At 41.1% G+C, this 22,440-nt stretch overlaps 1 protein-coding gene across 2 annotated transcripts in view; it reads right to left on the bottom strand.

Annotated features, from left to right (window-relative positions):
- Positions 1-12,033: 12,033 nt before the first annotated feature.
- Positions 12,034-22,440, bottom strand: part of LOC148873669 (mitochondrial Rho GTPase 1-like) — a 36,731-nt gene continuing 26,324 nt past the window's right edge. For both annotated transcript variants that reach the window (XM_088962476.1, XM_088962482.1), the window contains exon 15: positions 12,034-12,412. In XM_088962476.1, the coding sequence (XP_088818602.1) occupies positions 12,339-12,412 (74 nt within the window). In that variant the 3' untranslated portion in view covers positions 12,034-12,338. The remainder of the gene's footprint in view (positions 12,413-22,440) is intronic.

Raw genomic sequence — 22,440 nt, 5'->3', positions numbered from 1 at the left:
TTCTCTATGGATATGATAGATAAATCCATAGATCTAAAACATATTTAGTCTTTATGGATAGTGAAAAAATTACATTTTCAAATTCTTTATTAATTTATAATTTCCTCAAATATCTTCATGAAATTTACATAAATCTATTGAAAACACAAAAAAAAATGTGATTTTTAATGTAAGAAATGTAGATCAACATAAATTTAAACATTCAAGAAAAAAATAAATCACAAGATATTATAGAAATTGAAAAAACTTACCTATTTTTGCCATATTTTTTCAAAATTTGAAAGATATTCAAAAAAAAAATAACGATTCACACTTGTTTCTTGCAAACTCTTGCAAGTCTAACACTTTAAGAATGAGGTTTGGAGTTTTAGAATCATTTGGGGTGAAAGATGGCTTATTTCAGGGAAAAGAAGCTTGTTTTCCCCATTTATTTTTTTTTTCAATTTTTGGTCATATCTTTTTCGTTAATATGCCTCGATGCACCCCCAATACGGTTTGATACGGGTCTGATACGCATGGAAAAAAGCAAAACGCCCAATTTCCATGTATATCCTATATCTATTTTTCAAAGATATGATATGATATACCCCATATCAGGGCATATCGTATCGAAATTTTAAACATTGTTGTATGGTACACATGTTTGTTGAAACAGACTATCTGACTTGTTTAAATCGCACCCATACATGATACAGATTATCATGGAAATAGGTTTATGTGATTTTCCAATGGGGACATAATACAGATTAGTCAACATTTAAAATCCTGGGAACAGCCTCTTTCAACCTTGCATCGGGAAATATCTCTCCCGAAATAAAGAGTAAGTATGAAGATTTTCCAATGCAAAGTTGTTCGAGCCGAAGCCAAACTCAGTTTACATAAACTTGTTTCCCTCTTAACTTAAAATGGGTCTTGTAGGACCCTTTTTTTTTTGGTAGATATGGGAATTGCACTGACAACACCTCCCAAATCAATTTAAATGCATTTGTTTCTCATGGTCTTGCAAAATTTCTATTTTTTTAGAATTTATTGTATTTTTGCCCTTTTAATTTTTATTATTATGACATCATGTTTTATCCCATTTAACCTAAATAGTTGAATTGCTAACCCACCACATGGATTGAAAATTCATTTTACTTTTGGGTCAAATTTAAATTTTGTATTAATTTCATTTCATCATTAGTAAAAACATATCTTATTTCTCACACTTATTTTTGTTTACTATGATGAATATATAATATTAGCGATATACACATTTTTTTTTGTATTTTTATTATTTAGTTATGATATCATGGTTGACCCATTTGATTTGAATGGTTAAACTACTTGCTTGCCACTAGGATAGAAGAATGATTTCATTTTCAAGTTGGTTTTGAACACATATATGTTGTATTGTTAAAATCATTGGATATATTTAACTAGTAGAATTGATGAAAAATAATAATAAATCAAATATAGGATTTAATGAGTGAGAATGGGAGTTAACACCTTAAATATATGAATTAATAAGAGCCAATTGAATGAAATGAAAAGTGGTAGTTCAAATTATGTTTTATGCCCTTATGTCTAGAGGGGGACCTAATTCAAAAGTTGAGTAATTTTACTCCATAAAAAATCCACAAGGTTCATTTAGTTAATGTAACTTAAATATAGAATTTAATGAGAGGGAATGAGAATTAATATATTGATTATAATAAATGAGAGGAAATATATTGATCTTAAAAGTAGTAGTTAAGATTATGTTTTAACCCTTATGACAGAAAGGTGTCAAATACAAAAATAGGGGCATTTTAGTCAGGAAAAAATCCAGAATCTAGGCCTCATTCCCATTATAAGTTATAGTATATATTGCTAAGGGAAAGAATCAAACAAAAACAAAAGAAAGACGAACAAAAAATTAAAGCAAAAGGCAAACCAGGCTACACACAACAGGGGTTAGCCCTTCCCCACGAATCACTTTAGGCACTTATTCAAATAGTGTAACATTCTTCAACAAGGTTGTTGATGGACCATGGAGGAGATATGCACCCTTTGAGAGACTGTCAATAACCATCTTTGAATCTCCATCAATAACAATATCCTTTCCAGGAAAACAGGCTTCACATTGTTGGAGCAAGATGTCAGAAACCAGTATCATTACTCTTCAAACTAAGGACAATTTATGAACTTAGTTGAATTTAATATTGAGAAACAAAAATGCCTTAAATATAGGATTTAACGAAAGAGTGTGAATTAAAACTTTAAATATAAGACTTAAAGAAAATGAATTATTCAAATTACAGTTTCTATCATAACAATAGAGGAAGAAAGACTTTTCCCTTGAAACTCCACTTTTGCTCTTCCTTCAATCTTTTAACTTTTGGTTGGAGACTTGGAAAAAGAAATAAAAAGCAAAAAAAAAAAAAGAAGAAAACTATCAACTCTTGACAAAAAGCAAAAAAAAATAGATGGTTAACTCCACTGCATAAGTCAGCCGACTCTGGTGGATTACTAATGACGTTATGGTCTGTTCTCTAATTCTCTAGAGAAGAAATTAGAGGGAAAAAAAAAAAGAATTGTGGGTGATTGATAGAGAGGAACACTGAGGTGGACATTGTTGTTTTTAGGAATACAGATGTAGATGCTTAATCGCTTTCCCATCAATTCAATTGCGCTGAAAATGTGAGACAGAGAGGACAAAAATACACTGTAAGGGTTGCATGTATGTCACTAAATAGCAGACTAAGAATAGATAAGACACATGATGCTTGTCTTTAATTGTAGCTTCAGGGTGTTCACCAACGTGAATGGTTTAGGGTTCTTTACTAATAAACAATGTTTTCGAACCGTGGTTGATTTGGATGTTTATATTGTTCAGCCAGGAACTATTCGGGCAATCGGTTCTGTTTTATTCTAAATTCAGCCTTTGATTAAAAGAAGTTGAATTGGTTAATGACTTGTTGATTTGGGCAATCAAACTGTTAACCTGTTAGACCAGTTCAATGGTTTTGGGCCATTTTTTATTTTAATTTTTTGTCAAAATGAATTATTCATTCGAATGGGATGATCAAATCGTCAACCTAAAAACCAATAGCTAAAATGGATCCGCTTCTGAATCAGTTTTTAAAACATTACTAATAAATACACCCTTTTGTAAAAGAAAATTACAAAGACACCCTCTCTAGTTTCACACACAATACATAATACTAAGACCTATCCTATGGTTTGCGTATTACTAAGGCATTCCCTTCTACTTTGCAATTACTTTATTTAATCCACTTGGAAATGATTTTTTATTTAGAAAATACTCATAAAAAATCTTGCATCGCCCTTTTAGAAACAAAACCCACTCCACATTATTTTGTTCCAGAATAAAAAATTAATAAAAGAACGAAGGATGATAATAGAAATGAAAATAAAAGTAAAATGGACAACAATAGAAAAATATTTTTATTTTTTTATTTTCTGCTATCTTCATTTATTTTCTATCTTCTATTTTTGTTTTTCCTGTTTTTTGTTATTTCAAATTAAAATATTCATTATTTATTTCTTTTAATTATTTTGGTCAACAAATAATATGGTCAAATAATGTCATTCTACACTTCAACAAGTAAAGCAGTTGTAAAATAGAGGGAGTGTTTTAGTAATATTCAAACTATACGCTAGGTCTTACTAATTACATTAAACTATGGAGATGTCTTCATAAATATTCCTTTTCTAGAACAAAAATTGCCACATCAGCAAAAATGTACTGCTTTTGCTGACATGGGAGTTTCTTTTATTTCAGAAAGCAAAACCATTCACATTCTACCAAAAAAAACATCAATTTAGCTAACCCAAGAAAGCAAGAAGTAAAAAGTCAATACCAAGAGCTGAAAACCATCAAAAACATCTCTCTCACCCACATCACATAGGCACATGGTACCAAAGCCAACACTGAGGAATATGAAGTAAAATGTCGAACACTAAAGTTCACAAGATACGAGTACTATTTGTCATGCAGTAGGGGTGAACGAGGGCCGGGCCAGGATGGGCCCGTCGAGCTTGGGCCTGGTTTAGAGACTATGACTTTTATATAAAGTATTATTTAATATGGATTATATGTGTTTTATAATATTTACGGAAAAATCTATGCTGTGTGACGCTTTGACCAATCAAAACCCCGTCAGTTTTGATAAATTTCACCTGATTGATTACCACTTTTATATCACTGGCTGATTGGTTATGACTTATGAGTTTGTCGGTGGCTCTTCTGGGCCGAAAGTATTGGGCTCAGATCTGGCCCAGTACTTGCAGGCATAATGCGGGCCCAAGCCCAGGGATATTAGAACACAATCTAGACACAAGACCAAAAGTTCTTGGCCAGACTGGACTAGTGGACTGAAAATGATCACCCTATTGTGCACCTTCCCAACTTGGGCTGTTAGGTTTAGAGGATGGGGATTAGGTTTCAACCTTTTGACTACCCTATTACAAGACCCTGATCTGTGCTGGTTACCCCCATCGAGAGATTAATATCATTTTGTATTTTCTTTACTTTTTTTTAAACCCAACCCAAAGGTCAATCATGTTTTTTGTTCAGGTCACCGTTCATTAGTTCGATTGTCTGGGTTGAATGGGTTAAACCATCAAAACAAATTGAGAAAAAAAGAAAGAAGAGAGATACCATTACCACGGCAAGAAATCTCTCTCTCTCTGAGATTAATGTCAGGCATAAGTGGAGCTCTAAAATGCATCAGGTGGCAAGACCAATATGAGTTTGAATAGATTGGTGTGTGTAGAACATAAGATTCTTTTTTAATTTCCATATATAAGGAGCTGAATGTTTTGGGCAAATTGAGAAAAATGGCCTTCAAGCTAAAGTCCAAAATATCAGTATCACGTGTTTGGATATACATGAATACGATGGAATGGTATTGATACACTTAAATACATTAGGGAATCTCTCACAAATCTCATTAACACTAAATGAATAACTATGAAAAAGGTATAAAACATATTTTACATAAAGAGATACATTACACTCTACAACACTAGAATTTAAAACATGTACATCTCATACTACAACTTTTCTAATACATCAAGCAATGTTTGAGCTTCCAATCTACTAAAAATTCATTATAAGATTCATCAAATTATTGTTAAATCAATGTGTTTGATATTGATATGTCCATATTATAGTTCTCTTTAAAGCATTTAGAATATGGAAAATAAATTATTTTTCTAATTTTTCGTTTTTCTTAAAAACTATGGAAACTGATGGTGCACAATTCGGTCAGTCCTAACTGCCGGTTACCTCGCTTCTGACGAGATTGGAAGTGCCTGAAACAAGGAAGAAAATGGAGACTTTCAGGGAGGAACCCGGTTGGAGCACTCCAAAACTCAAGTTAGTGTTCTTCAGAAGGCAAGGGAAATGAGAAATTCTATGACCAAAAAGCGCAAGAATCACATACCCTCTTCTTTGTGAGATGGGGGCCTTTATAATCACCCTGTACACTTACTTCCATACCTCTGCCAGTTCGGGTATCATTACCTCTACCAGATCGGGTGTCATTTCCTTTGCCAATTACCAGTTCGGGTGTCATAACCTCCACTACCAGCTGCCAGGGCTGCCTTTGTCCGTCTGAGATGGTGGTGGCAGGTGGCAGGTGGCCATTGGATGGCAGTTGTCATGTGTCGGACTCATAATCAGTCAGGTATTCCGCCTCCGTGTACGGGTCTCCTGGGCGTCAGGTACGATTGTTCAGTCAGGACACTTAGAGCCGAAGTGGTGTGTGAGGTGAAGTCTTGAGCTCGGATAAAAGTGTGGCCCGAATTGCCTCTGGGTGGGCAATTTGGGTCTTTGCCTTTTGTGCTTTTTGTAAGGCTCAGGACCTCGAAGGGAGAGCTCGGGTTCCTCCTTGGGGAGCTCGTGACTCTTCAACTCGGAGCTCGAGTTGTAGGTTCCCCTTTGGGGGAGCTTGGGACTTTTTGCTCAGAGCTCGGGTTGTGGGGCCTGCTGTCGTGCCGAGCTGACACTTCTACCAGGTCACTCTTGGTTGCTTCCACGTGTCGTATGGCGAAGGGGTTGGGTCAAATCTTCCTCCATCAATTGCCCCCCACTCCCCATGCTCAGGGTCTTGACCCGGCGTGGAGAGTGCACGAGATGACAAGTGGATTTGCCTCAGGTCACTTTGGCCTCGGTCTTGGACTTCTCTGGTCTGACCTGCTTGTGTCCTTGGCTGAATCGGGGTTGGCTTGGTTTGACTAGGGGTCAGTCCCGGTCTGCGTGTAGCTTACGCGCGTAAACAATTTCAAATTTTTGAACGTAAACAACGCGTGCCAAAGTGTCTTTTCCTCGGGGAGTGCACAACTGATTTTGCGGGGAGCCATTGGATGGTTTCGATCTTGGCCGTTGATGTGCGGGTACAGTGGCTATAAATAGTGGGGGGGCCCTTGTCACTTTCCTTCGTCATCCTTCAGCATTTGTTCCTTGAGCTTGCGTCACTTGTTCGTAGCCCGATAGCTTTTCCTGGTGAGTCCTCTGCCCTTTGTTTTGATGTCTAGTTCGGGTAGCTTAGGTAGTCTCCTGGGGGGTCCGATGCTAGTTCTACGAACCGAGCTGCTGCCCCCGACAGCCTTAGTGAGTCCGAGGCGGGGCCCGAGGGAGAGCTCGAGTTCAAGCCCGTAGGCCAAGTCATCTCGTGTAGTTTGGCATCAACCTCCTACCGAGGTTGGGTGCCAGATAAGTTCGGACCTTCCACTATGACGTCCAAAAGGCTTTGGTCCCTTATCGTCCAGTACAACCTGCCCAGGGAGTATACTTACTTTTTACCCTCGGGCGACTTTCCTTGGGAGCATGGTCCGGATGAGATCGTGATATTCCGGCTTATTGCCGGGCTACGCCTTCCCTTCCATCCCCTTATCGTCGAGGCCATGAACTACTTCGACGTCACTGTAGATCAGCTTCACCCGAACTCTATCCGCAACCTCGTCGGGACCATCTCCCTTTGCTGTGAGCACTACCTTTCTTTGGACCTGGAGATTTTTCCCCCTATTCTTATGCTTAAGAAACAAGAGGGTCCTCTGTCTGGGCGTAGGAGGGCGTACTACTTGTCACCTCGCCCGAGCTTCAAGCTCTTACACGATCTCCCAAATAAGGTCCAAGCATGGAAACAGGACTACTTCGTGGTTCGAAGTGCTACGGGGTGGTCATTTCCTACTGAGTGAGGCTTGGCCGCTCCTAACCCCGGTATCACATTAGACGAAGATACGGTGAAGGGCCTCCAGGACTTGGCCCGGCAAGGGCTCAAATGTGAAGTCTACCTGATAGAGGACAACCTTATTCAGGCCGGTCTGAGTTCGGGTAGGTTTCTCGCTCAGACGAAGATACTCTTGTTTTTGCTTTTATTCCCGTTTTCTGATGTTGGGCTCCTTTTTGCAGGTGTTATAACATAAAAAGGAGGAAGCGAGCTGCTAAGCGGGTCCATGCCGATCCTTCCCGAGTTGCGGAACCTGAGGCACCGAGAATGGAGCCTAAGGTGCCCCCTCCAATTCAGGAAGCGGCAGGGGTCCCCTATGCTGACATTGCTTATACCCCAGGCTATGCCTTCGGGCTAGGGAAGTCACGATGAAGTTGGGAGCGTGCTGACGCCGAGCTATGCTCTCCGAAAAATTAAGAAGGCTACTTGCCCCGAGGAGGTCACAACATGGGCCGATCTTCCTACAAATCTCATAGGCGCTCGGGCTGCCTCTCATGCCATGGTGGTAAGTTGAAGTAGTTTTTTTTTTTTTTTACCGAGCTGATTTGTTCTCGTTCTGGCAGGTGAACTCTTCTATCCACATTTTGGAAATCCAGGTGGAGAGGGGCTTGAAGCGAGCACAAGCTGCCGAAGCAGCTTCTCGTGCTGCGTGAGCTGAGCTGTCGAGGTCTTGGAGGGACAAAGAGGCCTTAGGAATGGTGGTGAGGCACATGGCAGACCTGAAGTTGGACATGGAGCATCAGGTTGAGTACCTCCAGGAAGATATCAAGGAGAAGACTCAAATCTTCTCTCAGGCCGTTGAGGAGGCGAAGGTGAAAGCTGTCGAGGATTACATCGCTTCGCCGTGCTTTGACGACATGATGGTGGGATCGTACATAAGGGGTTTCAAGCTGAGCCGATGGATGATAAGGAACACGTACCCCGAGCTCGATATTAGTGCCATAACCACTTCGCGCATCACCCCGGAAATGGCTGCTGCAGCTAATGATGATGTGGATTTCGAAGACGAAGCGGGACCTTCGGGTGTTGTCGAAGTCCCTTTTGAAGGCGAGGAAGATTGACCGCCTCCATGCCGTAGGTGAGGTTGAAGGGAGTTTCTCCAGTGGTGGTCTTCTCTGTAGTTCAGTATGCCCATAGGACGCTGGGCAGCTCGTCTGCCCATAACCCTTTAGCTCGGCCTAGCCTGGCTTTTAGTCCGCGGAGGATAGCTCTGTTCGTGACTTCTACCTGACCGTTTGCTTGTGGGTACGCAACCGACGTGAAGTTTTGTCGAATCCCCATGCCTTGGCACCACTTTTGGAATTTGATGTCTTCGAACTACTTGCCATTGTTGGAGATCAACACTCGAGGTAGCCCGAAGCGGCACACTATGTTCTTCCAAAAGAAGTTCTTGACGTTCCGAGCTATGATGGTTACGAGAGTTTCAGCTTCAACCCACTTGGTGAAGTAGTCTACTACCACTACTAGGAACTTCCTTCTTTTGTTGCTGGCGGGAATGGCCTGAGTAGGTCGATACCCCATTGTGCGAAGGGCCATGGGCTGGTGAGGTACTTGAGGTCAGCGATGGGTTGATGGTGAATATTGGTGTGCTTTTGGCACTTCTCGCACTTCCTGATTAGCTCGATGGCGTCTGCTTTCATTGTTGGCCAATAGTACCCCTGTCATAGTGCTTTCTGAGCAACGGCCCTGCCCCACAGGTGTCCGCCACATAGGCCTTCATGAATGTCGTGGAGTACAAGCTCGGCTTCGGGAGGTCACAAGCAACGTAGGTAGGGGAGTGTGTAGGATCTTCGATATAGCCGTCCGGCTATCATGACGTACTTGGCTTCCTAGCGCTCTACCCTCCTGGTGGCGTTGCGTTCTACGAGGAGGGTTCCATGTAGCAGGAAGCTTGCGAGTGGATCAATCTAGCTCAGTTTTGCTTGGGCGACAAAAGCGACCTCCTCTACCCCTCGGAGAATGCTAGGCCGAGGTAACTCCTCTATGTATATAGTTCTCATGGTGTTGTCACTGGTGCTAGCTAGTCGGGACAGGGTGTCGGCCTCAGTGTTCTCTGACCTTGAGACTTGTTTGATGAAGTGTGACTGGAAGTTAAGCAGTGCCTCTTTTACCTTTGCCAAGTAGGCGATCATAGCTGGTTCGTGGGCTTCGTATTCCCTTGTAACTTGGTTGACCACGAGTTGGGAATCGCTGTAGATAATGATGTGTTTTGCCTTTACCTCTTGCACCAAAGCTAGCTATGCTATCAACACCTTGTATTCCACCTCATTGTTGGATGCCACGAACTCGAAGCGTAGCATGTACTCCAATTTCGTGCCACTTGGTCCGCGAAGAACTACACCGGCTCCGTTGCCCTACTGATTTGAGGAGCCATCTACGTGAAGGATCTAGGGCTCTTCATCTCAGTTCACGCTCGGCCTAACTAGGAGATATACCGAACTGGGTACGACCTCACAGGGCTCAGACTCAACCGGCCTGGGAGCACCGAGCTCAGCCGAACTGGGAGCCTCGTGCTCAACTGGGCTGAGGACCTCGGAGCTGAACGTGCATTCTGCAACAAAATTTGCCAAGGCTTGAGCTTTGATAGCGGTTCGGGGCTTGTACTGGAGATCGTACTCACTGAATTCGATGGCCCACTTTGTCAATCGTCCAGAGACCTCGGTCGGTCCTAGCCGCCGATTACCTCGCTTCTGACAAGATTGGAGGTGCTTGAAACAAGGAAGAAAATGGAGACTTCCGGGGAGGAACCCGGTTGGAGCACTCCGAAGCTCAAGTTAGTGTTCTTCAGAAGGCAAGGGAAATGAGAAATTCTAAGACCAAAAAGTGCAAGAATCACATACCCTCTTCTTTTTGAGATGGGGGCCTTTTAGAATCACCCTGTACACTTACTTCCATACCTCTGCCAGTTCAGGTATCATTACCTCTGCCAGATCGGGTGTCATTTCCTCTACCAGATCGGGTGTCATTTCCTCTACCAATTACCAGTTCGGGTGTCATAACCTCCACTACCAGTTGCCAGGGCCGCCTCTGTCCGTCTGAGATGGCAGTGGCAAGTGGCCGTTGGATGGCGACTGTCATGTGTCGGACCCATAATCAGTTAGGTGTGCCGCCTCCGTGTACGGGTCTCTTGGGCGTTAGGTACAGTTGTTCAGTCAGGACACTTAGAGCCGAAGTGGTGTGTGAGGTGAAGTCTTGAGCTCGGATAAAAGTGTGGCCCGAATTGCCTCTGGGTGGGCAGTTCAGGTCTTTGCCTTTTGTACTTTTTGTAAAGATCAGGACCTCAAAGGGAGAGCTCGGGTTCCTCCTTGGGGAGCTCGGGACTCTTCAGCTCGGAGCTCAGGTTGTAGGTTCCCCCTTGGGGGAGCTCGGGAATTTTTGCTTGGAGCTCGGGTTGTGGGGCCCACTGTCGTGCTGAGCTAACACTTCTGCCAAGTCACTCTCGATTACTTCCACGTGTCATATGGCCAAAGGGTCGGGTCAAATCTTCCTCCATCAGAAACTATTTATTTTTAACATAAATTATTCTTAGGTTAATGAGTTTAGTAGATCTTTGATAGATCCATATTATAGTTCTTTTTGGCAATGAAAAATATTTATAAAATATAAAAAATTTATTTTTATAATTTCTAGATTTTTTTCCAATTTTTGGAAAAAAATCATATATCTAACAAGTTTGGACCATTGGTCTAATTGGATATACCTCAGTGGTTCAAAATATCAGAACAATCGGTGGTTCAATTTTCTAATTGGATATGCCTAGATTTTTTTTTTCAATTTCCAATGATTTGGTGAAATTGAATAACAATTTGTTGACTTATGCCAATAATCAAAAACTGGTGTTTTACACTGATGGAATTGAGACACGATAATTCAGTGAGAGTATAAAATACGGACCGGCAATTGTGTTCATTTACACTTGTCCTGTTTTGTTACATCAACATAAATGGAGATTACTCTGCTTTCTAGTTTATTGCAACGGAAGATTTATCAGAGAGAGAGAAATGGTTCCCACTTACAGTCGTCATAATTTACAGTTGTCCTGTTTGGTTACATCAACATAAATGGAGATTACACTGCTTTTTAGTTTGTTGCAACGGGAGATATGGTTCCCGTTTACACTCATCCTTAATTTACACTTGGACTGCTTGGTTACATCAACACAAATGGAGATTACTCGGATTTCTAGTTTGTTGCAGCGGGAGATTTATCTGAGAGAGAGAGAGTTCCCGTTTACACGTCCTAATTGGTTACATCTACCTAAGTGGAGGTTACTCTGTTTTCTAATTCATTGCGGCAGGAGAATTACCAGAAAGGTAGAGAGAGATAATTGGGGGAGGGGATTGATCAAAGATATCTTTTCTCCTCGCAGAATCTGAGAGATGACCATCGCTAGTGACGGCTGCATGTTCTCTCCGGTTTTAGTTTTCTCCGCTCAGAATCTGAGAGACAACCATTGATGATGACAGTTGCTCGTGTTCTCAGTTTTTCACTGGTTTTGGTTTTCTCCGCTTAGAATCTAAGAGATGACCAATCCATGCTGAGATGTACATTTGGGTGCGTGTGGGGCACGTTCTGTGTAGAGCCCATGTGCATTCCTTTTAAAATCTTTTAAGATTCCCACAGAAGCTAAAAGTGATATCAAAACCATGGGCATGTTTTCATTTTTGAAAAAAAAAAAGAATTGGTTTCATATATCAAGAGAAGAAATGCTTTTTCCCGTGGACCTGTTTTCTTGAGATCAGAACAAAGTCAAAACCAAACGATATAACCTTCAAGATGACCAGACCTTAGGCTGAGACATGAAGATAGGTGGTTATCCATTTGTAATGATGCGATTGATTTAAAAATGAACCATTTGATAATCAAGAAGCTCCCCTAGAACAAAAACAAGGAGAAGCTTAAAAATAGAAGGAAAATACGAAGAGGGGAAAATTTTATAAATATTAAATACCAGGAAAACTAGCATATCCTGCCAGGATGAAAATTGCACAAACCCTGTACATTAGCATGCCATGAACTCCAAACAAGACGAATGAAGCGGTGGTGATCTAAATGCAAGACCAGCAAAGTAAATGTGGTGCTGCAACACAAGTCATCAGCAGCTAACAGGCTCCATCCTTAACCAGAAGCGCTCTTCCTTGCAGCATAGACACGATAAGCAGCGAGTCCTACAATAGCGACTGCGGCCCCAACTGTTTTCGTTAAACAGAAAATTGTCAAGAACATAGAGATAGAGAAGGAAACAAGCAATAAAATAAGTCAGCAAAAGCACCGGGAAAAATAAAATGGATCATATTAACCAGGTTGGGCATACATCAATAAACAATGAGACATCAAAAGCACAGAGTGCCCAAATTAATGGTTATCACTTGCACACGGTATGATCATGTGGAGTAGGAAATAATTAGCCCTTTCAGTGGCTTTCTCGATAACTGTTGTAAGAAGTATTTCAGCGGAATAAACTGACTATGAACAATGTCCAATAATTTAAACTGCATAGTGAGATTATGTGGATTCCTCACACACACTACAATCATTACTGGCCAAGTGTGATACAGCCAAAAGAAACAAGGTAGGAGAGTAATCCAAGTTCAAAGCTATTTTGGCCCAAAAATCTGGAGCAAAAGAAAAAAAGAAAAAAAGAAAAAATGACATTGGTATGCATACAGCGAGTGGTTAGCCACACGTTTTAAGACAACCTTGATTGTGTGTGTCATTCGACTACAAGTTCCCGTAACTCATAAAAAGGAATAAGGTCACAGGGTCAACTGATTCTCAGTTGTCATTTTCTCTTCTAATTTCTATTCTACAGCATCTTTGTTCTACTTCTTCCTTTATTTCTGTCCTATATTGCAAGTAGATTTGTACTTGGTATTAGGTCCCTACTGCTTGACCGACCTTCTGACTGTAAATCTGACATTCGAAGGTACTTCATCTTCAGAACACAACCATAAATTACTACTTGCCAATCTCCTTTTACAATCATGTTGGTCCAAATGCTTAGAGCAGTCAGTTTTAAGGCTTGTGCTACTGCCATTAGCACAGACCTTTTGGAGTTACAACCATAAATTAGTACTTGGCCTATCTCCTTTTACAATCATGTTCGCCCAAATGTCTAGAGCAGCCAGTTTTAAGGCTTGTGTTACTGCCATTAGCACAACCCTTTAGGAGTTCCCTGCTGGCCCCAAGAAGCTAAGTAATATTTTCCCCCTTTCATCCTCTTACCAGACCTCCTATTCCACATTCTCCCAGGTTGCCAAGATATACTTCTCATCAATATACTTGGTTGCAGGGTTTTCTGTTATTTGGATCATTAGAATTAGATCCGAAGCAACGTCCTAGATCATCCAATAGTGGTCTCTTGCAGCAAAGGGGATTTCACTCCATGTTTTTTTATCAGTAACAACAAGATTTATATTAAGGATTTAAAATATAGGTACATGAGGTACAATATGTACACAGAAATTGAGAGGCAAACAGAATTGTCTCTCCCCTACAACCTGTAAATATTACAGCAGTGCCCAGAACAAACTCTCCCTCTCCACCCCTTGCTTGGCTAAACAATCTGCCATAGACTTAGCAGACTGCTTAACCAAATGAACCTTTACACCCATATCGTTTGTTTTTTTTTTTTGGATGAATAACAGTTGACTTCATTGAATTTCAAAGAAAGTGTACAAGAGAAAGTGGGAGAGAGACAAGCCCTCTTATCTCTCCCCTTAAATTTTAATTAAAAAAAAATACATTTGTGCCCAGAATGTTAGAGATTTCTCCCAACCCCTTGCTTGGCTAGTGCATCAGCCATAGAATTAGCTGTTCTTTTCACCCGCCTTATTCTCAGTTCCATGTCCTTTGTGATCCATATGAAGTTTTTCTTCTCATTGTTGTATTCCTACATCCTACTTTCCTCATTTTGTAGCCAAGCCACTACCAGTTTGGAATCCCCTTCAATGATTAGCTTTCTAACATTCATGGTTCTAGCCCTTTGCACCCCTTCCATAACTGCCATTACTTAGTGAGTTTCACTCACCTGCTGGGCCTGAGAATATTGTACCACACTTTATCCTCCTCATCCTTGAATACACCTCCAAAATGTCGATCGACTTCGATATGCTTAGTTCTGTCATGCTGTACCAAATTATGAGTTATATTAATAGCAGCTTGATTATCACAATACAACATTAAGTGCTTCTCATAAGCAATACCCAACTCCTCAAATAATGACTTGAGCCATAGGATTTCAGCCACACCATTAGCCATAGATCTATATTCAGCTTCAGCACTAGAACGAGAAACAACAATTTGTTTCTTACTCCTCCAGGAGACAAAGTTACCTCCTACAAAGGCACAATATCCAAAGGTAGACCTTCTATCATCAACACTCCCAGCCCAATTGACATCTGCATAAACCTCTATATTCATGTGATCATTATTCTTGAATAATATACCTCTACCTGGACATCTCTTCAAGTATGCTAATATCCTCTCAACTGCGAGGAGGTGAGTAGTTCTAGGAGAGTGCACATATTGACTGACAACACTGACTGCATAACTGATGTCTAGTCGCGTGAGACAAAGATAAAGGAGTTTTCCAACCAACCGTTGGAACATAGCTTTGTCTTCAAGAAGTTCTCCACCCTCTGCACTGATCTTGTGATTCTGTTCAATAGGTGTATCTCTGCTAATAGATCTAGAACATACTTCCTTCGAAAAATAAAGATCCCGTGTTTAGATCTAGCAACCTCAATACCCAAGAAGTATCGTAGCTCTCCTAGATCTTTCACCTCAAACTCTTGATGAAGGAGTTGTTTAAGAGACTCAATCTCATCGTTATCATTCCCTGTCACCACAATATCATCCACATATACAGCAAGCAAGGTCAAGGAAGAATCCACTCTTTTAATGAAAAATGTATGGTCTGACTGGGCCTATACATAGACGAATTTTTCAAGGGATTGTCTGAATCTATCAAACCAAGCTCTAGGGGACTGCTTTAATCCATACAAGGCTTTATTCAACTAGAAAACCTTTTTTCCTATCTCTGCATCATAAAATCCAAGAGGTAACTGCATGTAGACTTCTTCCTGTAAGTCTCCATTGAGGAAGGCATTTTTAACATCCATCTGGAACAAGGGCCAAGAGTAACTGGCTGCAAGGGATAGAAAAACTCTAATTGTGGTCATCTTTGCTACTGGAGCAAAAGTCTCCAACTTGTCTATACCATAAGTCTGAGTAAATCCCTTTGCAACTAATCGGACCTTATACCTTTCAATGGAACCATTAGCATTATGTTTCACAGTAAATACCCATCTACATCCAATCGGTTTCTTTCCTTTAGGCTGGTCAACTAGCTCCCAAGTATTATTCCTCAAAAGAGATCCATTTCAACCTTCATTGCATCTTTCCACTCAAGAACTTACAAGGCTTCTTGCACTGTTCTGGGAATAGGAATATCAGCAATGGATGTGAGAAAGGACCTATAAGAGGGAGATAGGTGATCATAGGACAAGAACTAGGAAATGCAGTGAGCTGTGGATGTGGTGCAACGCCGTTTGCCTTTACGGACTGCAATTGGGAGGTCAAGGTCATCCAAAGGAGGTAAAGTAGCAACAGTGGAAGGTATCTTAGTGGGACCTGGATCTGATAAAGGGACTGTGGCACCTAGACCTGTTCATGGGCAGGATCGGGCTCAGGCCGGGCTTTCACTCTGTATTAACAGAATTTTCTAAAGTTGGAGCCCGAGCCCGGCTCGACCATCGGGCCTACAACTTGGGCCCAAGCCCGGCCCTGGGCCCAAGTCCGAAATTTAGCCCATACTGTTAGCGGCTGAAGAGAGAGAGAGAGAGAGAAAGAGAGAGAGAGATTATAAAGAAAAGAATAAAAATTGTATATATTAAATTATAAATATATATTTTAATAAATATTATATTATTTATACATTTTATATAATATATAAGATACATATTATATATTTTATAAAATATATAATACCGAATCAGGCAAGGCCAGGCTTTTTTGACAAATCCCGAGCCCAACGCGAAACACAATCGGGCTTACTGTGTTAGGCCTGAGGTTAGGCCCGCGGGCCTAATTACATGACCAAGCCCGACCGGGGTGCAGGCCGGGCCATCGGGCTACCCGGCCCATGAACAGGTCTAGTGGTACCTGGATCTGGATCTGCAGAAGGAACTGGGGCTGGCCTGGACTGCTGATGACCAAAATCAACCTGCCTCCACCGCTTGTGATAGACTCGCAAATCCTGACACCTCTGACAACCCTCCCCATTACATCCCTCATCACTCAATGGAATAAGTAAAGGAACTTCTGATGAGTTAACCCCACTCTCACAACTCTCCTCCTGAGGAGAAGCCCTAGGGTAATAGGGTACCTCCTCAAAAGGGTCATAGCAGCAATAACCCTTTTGAGTTTGTGCATAACCAAGAAAAATACATTCAAAGGCCTTAGGATCAAATTTGGAACGATGAGGTCCAAGAATCTGAACAAAGCAAGTGCAACCAAAGGTTTTAAGGGGAACAATAAACAATTCTTTATCGGGGTATAAAAGGGTAAATGGAGGCTTCATGTCAAGAACCCGTGATGTGATACGAGCCCCAAACATCAGTATGCACAATATAAAAAGAATTACTACTTTTATTACTCAAGGAATAAGATGTTCTACAATGCTTTGCAAGCTCACAACTCTCACATCTCAAATTTGACATCTGAACAGACTTAAACAAATTTGGAAACAAACTCTTCAAAGACCAAAAGGATAAATGACCCAACCGATTATGCCAAAGCATAACTTGACTAACAGACTGAGAAACAAAAGACTTCCTATCTTCACGATCTTCCCAATGAGAACTCTCTCCAAGCAGATAGTTTCCATTCGTCTCATGGTCAGTCCCAATCACCTTCCTTGTCTCCAAGTCTTGAAAAACACATCGGTCAGGGAAAAAAGTTACTAAACAATTATGATGTTTTGTAATACTATTGATTGAAAGCAAGTTAGTATCAAGCTTAGGAACATGTAGAACTGAAGATAAGGAAATGATATTAGACAACTTGATGTCTCGCCAAAAATGGGAACAAGGGAACCATCAGCAATGGACACTTTATCTCTACCGGAAGATAAGTGATAGGTAGCGAACAATGATGGCAAGCTAGTCATATGGTCAGATGCACCTGAGTCTATTACCCAACAATGTTCAGTGTTACCTGGAGATAAAGCATGGTAAGCTGAGGCCCGAGTACCTGAATGAGCAAACGCTGATGTGGGAGAAGTTGATGGTGGCTGAGATGATCCCAACTTCCTTTTCCAACTGAGTTAGAGCAGCCCAGACAACAACTAGGGTGTCTAGAGGCGTGCCTTTTGTGCCCGATGAGGATGTAGAATCGGTATTAACAACCATATGATCATGCATTACCCCTTTTGTTCCTAGTTTTGCTAGAACTAGATGACGGTGCAGCTTCCAACGTGTCTTTAGTATGCTTAGGTTTTTGCAATGTTCACACACTAGATCCCGCTTATCTTCCTTCTTTATATCCCTCTTCGTATCACCCCCAAACTTAGGTTTAACTGCTGCTAAGGTTGGTGGGAAGGGCTGATGCTGCATCATAACCTTTCTCCTAGTCTCTTCACTATGCACTAAGGAGTAGGCTTGGGATAAGGTCACACTCTCCTTTGTTAGTATTTGTTGTCTCACAATATCATAGTCAGGATTCAGACCAGCTAGGAATTCAAAAACCCTATTAGTTTCAACTTGTTTTTTATGTGTGCATCCTTCTAACTTTCCCACTCAAGTGTTTCTAGGTGGTCAATTTCATGCCACAGATCTCAAGGTAGAGAAGTAAACTGAGACTGGTTTCTCTCATTGCTTAAGGTTGTTAACCTCACACTTCAATTCATAAGCTCTAGCAACATTAAGGGGTTGGGAGTAAGTCTCCATGACATCCCAAACTTCCTTGGCTGTTTTTTCCCACAAATAGTTCCGGCTGATATGTGGCTGCATAGAGTTGCATAGCCATGTCATAACCAAATAGTTCTCCTAAACCCATTTGGTATAAGTTTGGTCCTCCTTTGTTGGTTCTTTCACATCTCCCAACAAGTAGCTGAGATTTCCTCTACCCCCAACGGCCATCATGGCCGATTGAGCCCATTCTAAGTAGTTTGATCCATCAAACTTCACAATTGTAATCTGAAAGGCATTCTCAGACATGTTACCAGACACCTCCCCCTTGATTCTTGAACTCCATTCTTGGTCAATAATTAATAATAAAAAACCTTTTAAACTACTGTAATAGAAAAACAACACCCAAACAACTGATAACAATTGGCCCAAGTCTTCCAAAGAACAAAGAAAACAGGATTCTATATGAAACCAGTTCAAAATCTGATATTGGAACCAACAACAATTCTGAATTTTAGGGTTTTCTCTCAAAACCCTAAAGGAAAAAAAAAAACAGATTTTCCAACCGCACCTCTCAGAATAGACCAAGATGATTTTTTTCCAATGTTATTCTCAAGAAAAAAAACTTTATGAAAGAAAATCTCTGGCCGCCACCTTCTGTCTGATGCAAAACCCTAACCTTGAGGATCTGAAGCCTTTTCTGATTCTTCCCGACTACTAGAACTCTCCCAGCCTTCTACAACCTTCTTAGTAGCAGTCACACACTACCAGTAACCTCCAAGAATCAATCGATCCTCCTTTGTTGAAATACTTCTAAACCTAGGAAATTCTCATGTAGTCAATCTAATTAGACTAACATAAGAGCTCCTAACCTGGCTCTGATACCAAGTAGTCGATCAAGACTACAATCAGTCTTGAATTCAAAGAAAAGAAAGAAGAAATTTCAAAAGAGAAGAGAGGGAGAAAAGAGAAGAAGCACACAAAGAGATTTTGAAAAGAGAGAGAGGGTTGATCAGTAGATCTACCGACCCACTCTTAATATTTACATATGTTGATTAATTGTAGAAGGGCTGAATTGCCCTTATTGCTTACATGGCAAATAAACTAATAATAAAGCTGAAATAACAAGCTGTAATAACAAACTGAAATAACTACCAACTAACACCGACATAACTAACAAAAAATATGCTGCCATTCGAACACAGTGGGGACCACATCAGTGTTCTATATATATAAATCCTAGGGTAGATCCCTAGGTTCCATAAATAAGTAATGATCTTTAACTAATAATTGTTAGAATGTTAGAGTGATGCTCGGCTGATAAGAGTTCTTATTAGCCCATTCTTATGTTTAACTTATCTTGTAACAGGGCCTGTGTTAATGGGCCTAATCCTGTTTAATGATTTAAGTCATCTGAGTGTCCCATCACTAATCAGTGGCATCCCAGTAATTTCTTGTACCTTGTACTATATTCATATATAAATAATAGCATGGTCGACTGGCAAGTACAGTTCAACATTCACTGCATTTCAAAGGTTCTCTTCTCTTCTTTGCTACTTCGACAGCTCCTAAGATTACATGGTATCAGAGCATTAGATTCTTCCTAGTTTGAGTCGGCGCACTCTCTTCTCTTGCTGTCTTTTCATCTTCTCTCTTCCTTTTCTAGGTTGCTGCAGTAAAGACCTAGGGGTGTAAGAGAGTAAAGTAAGTTCGAACCTAGGGTTTCTCTTGGTTGTAGGACTCAAGGGAAGTAAGACCCAGACGTAGATGTCCTACTAGGTTATTTCCAGCAAGTAGTAGCTATCTGGCTACTAAGAGAGGTTTGTATAAGACAGACCTAGTTGAGGACTAGCACTAGCCAAAAGGTGGAGAGCCTCTTCTACAGTTGCAATTTCGGTGCACCAGCAAGACTCTTACAGAACAGTGGTAAAGAGCCCTATTTTTCAAGTCGGTTACCAATCCTACTTCAGCCCTGCACAGCACAGTGGTAAAAACTTACACTACACAGTTGCAGTCTCAAACTTTTACTTGCTACTGTACCCGAAATGGTTCAATCCAAGTGAAGTCTATCTAGTGTACTACCAACACTGTGAACATTGTGCCCACTTCGGCCAGCCCTAAACAGAACCACCTACAACACTGAACAACTCTAGGACTGAAGTCATGATGTCCTCACTATCCAGTGAAGTTTCCTCTAGAGATAACAGACCTGTCGCAAGGTCCTCAAGCCTGGAAAACCCTAATCTGCACAACTTGCAGATTACAAGTGTGTTGCTGGATGAGTATAATTTCAGAGAGTGGTCCATCTCAGCAAGGTTGTTCATTACCTCTCGTGATCTCACAAGCTATTTGGATGGAGACAAGAAAGAACCAGAAATTGGCAGTCCTGAATACACCGTGTGGCGCAAGGAAAATGCCACAGTCATGTCTTGGTTGCTGGCCTCCATGACTCCTCAGGTGGCTAGAACTGTTCATCATTTCCCTACAGCCGCTAAAATTTGGGAGATTGCAGCCCTAAGGCAAGGAGACATGTCCGTGGCAACATACTTTGCAACACTGGAAGGCCTCTGGAAAGAGCTTGACCATCACTTGATTTTGGATTGGGAAAATGCCAAGGATAAGGAGAGGCAAGACAAGTAGATTAATGAGGGCAGAGCCTTCAAGTTTCTGGCAAGCGTAGACCCTGTATATGAAGGTATAAGGTCACAGATTCTAGGGAGAGATGAATTACATGAGCTTCACCATGTCTACTACCCGGTGAGGAATGAAGAAATAAGGAGAAAGGAGATGCAAGTTGACTCCCAGACATAGTCAACAGAACTATCTGGAGAACATTCAGCCCTAGTCTCCACTAAGGGAAACAGATTTTCAGACAAGAAGTCCCTCAAGTGTACCCATTGTGGTGGTGAGAAACACACAAAGGAGAAATGTTGGGTCTTGTACCCTCATCTGAAGCCAGTTGCTCTGAGAAAGGACAAAAGGCAATATAAGGGGCACACAGCAAGTGGGAATCTTGCCACCAACAACAGTAGTGACAACTCACAGAGTACTCAGACAGTGTCCTCTTCCACCACAAGGCAGGCTGCCGACTCCTCTGGACCAAGTACTTTGGGCTTCACAACTAGTGAGGTAGAGGTTCTCAGCCGAGCATTAGCCCGTCTGAAGAACAATTCTTTAGCTTCCACCTCTCTTGCCAAATCAGGTACAACCTCTGCATTTAGTGCAACTAGTTCCATTAATTCTACCTCTTGGGTGATTGATTTCGGAGCCACTGATCATATGACACATATGTCCTTATTCTCTTCATATCATTTGTTGTCTGGCCAGGATAAGATGAGAGTAGCTTATGGGTCTCTCTCCACCATCTCTGGAAAGGGGGTGGTTGACCTAAGCAAAAATCTCTCTCTTAAATCAGTCCTACATGTTCCTAGTCTTACCTCAAATCTATTGTCTGTTTCAAAGCTTACGAAAAATTTGAACTGTAGTATAATTTTTTTCCTTCTCATTGTGTTTTCCATGATAGATTGACGAGGAGTCAATAATGAATCAATAGCTCAGCCCTACAAGCTTCTCATTTTGATGCAGATATCAGCTCAGCCCTACAAGCTTCTGCTACTACTAATCCGGAAAGTGTGGAGTCAATAGCTAGGCTGCACTTGTGGCATGCTAGGTTAGGTCATTTGTCTTTTTCTTCTTTAACAATGTTGTTTCCCGAATTATGTAAGGGCATTCCAAGTCAGAGTTTAATTTGTGATGTGTGTCAAATGTCAAAACAATGTAGATCAAGTATCCACTTTCTAGTAATCAAATTCAAGCCCCTTTTGATTTGGTTCATTCTGATGTTTGGGTCCTTCACCCATTGTTTCCATTGATGGTTTCCATTACTTTATCAGTTTCATTGACCATTATTCTCGGTGCACTTGGATTTATCTGTTAAAAGGACGTGATGAAGTTCCTCGGATAACTATGATGTTTTGCAAGATGGTTGAAACACAATTTGATAAGAAGATTAAGCAATTCCGTTCAGACAACGCAGCCAAATACTTTGAAAGATCCCTATACTCATTCATGGAAGATGTAGGCATGTTACACCAATCATCATGTGCTTACACCCCTCAGCAAAATGGGGTTGCTGAGCGCAAGAATAGGCACCTATTGGAGACAGCTCGAGCCCTACTTTTCCAACACAATGTGCCCAAGCAATATTGGTCTCAAGCTGTACTCACTGCATCATACCTGATAAATCGGATGTCATCCAAAATTTCCTCTTTTCCCACGGGTTTTTGGTTGTACATGTTTCATACATGTGA

This window comes from Nelumbo lutea, chromosome 1, assembly GCF_056320005.1.
Source record: "Nelumbo lutea isolate HS-2025 chromosome 1, American lotus-T2T, whole genome shotgun sequence".
Taxonomy (NCBI): Eukaryota; Viridiplantae; Streptophyta; class Magnoliopsida; order Proteales; family Nelumbonaceae; genus Nelumbo; species Nelumbo lutea.
The sequence above is the reverse complement of the archived record's forward strand: the minus strand, read 5'-3'. Positions and strand labels throughout refer to the sequence as shown.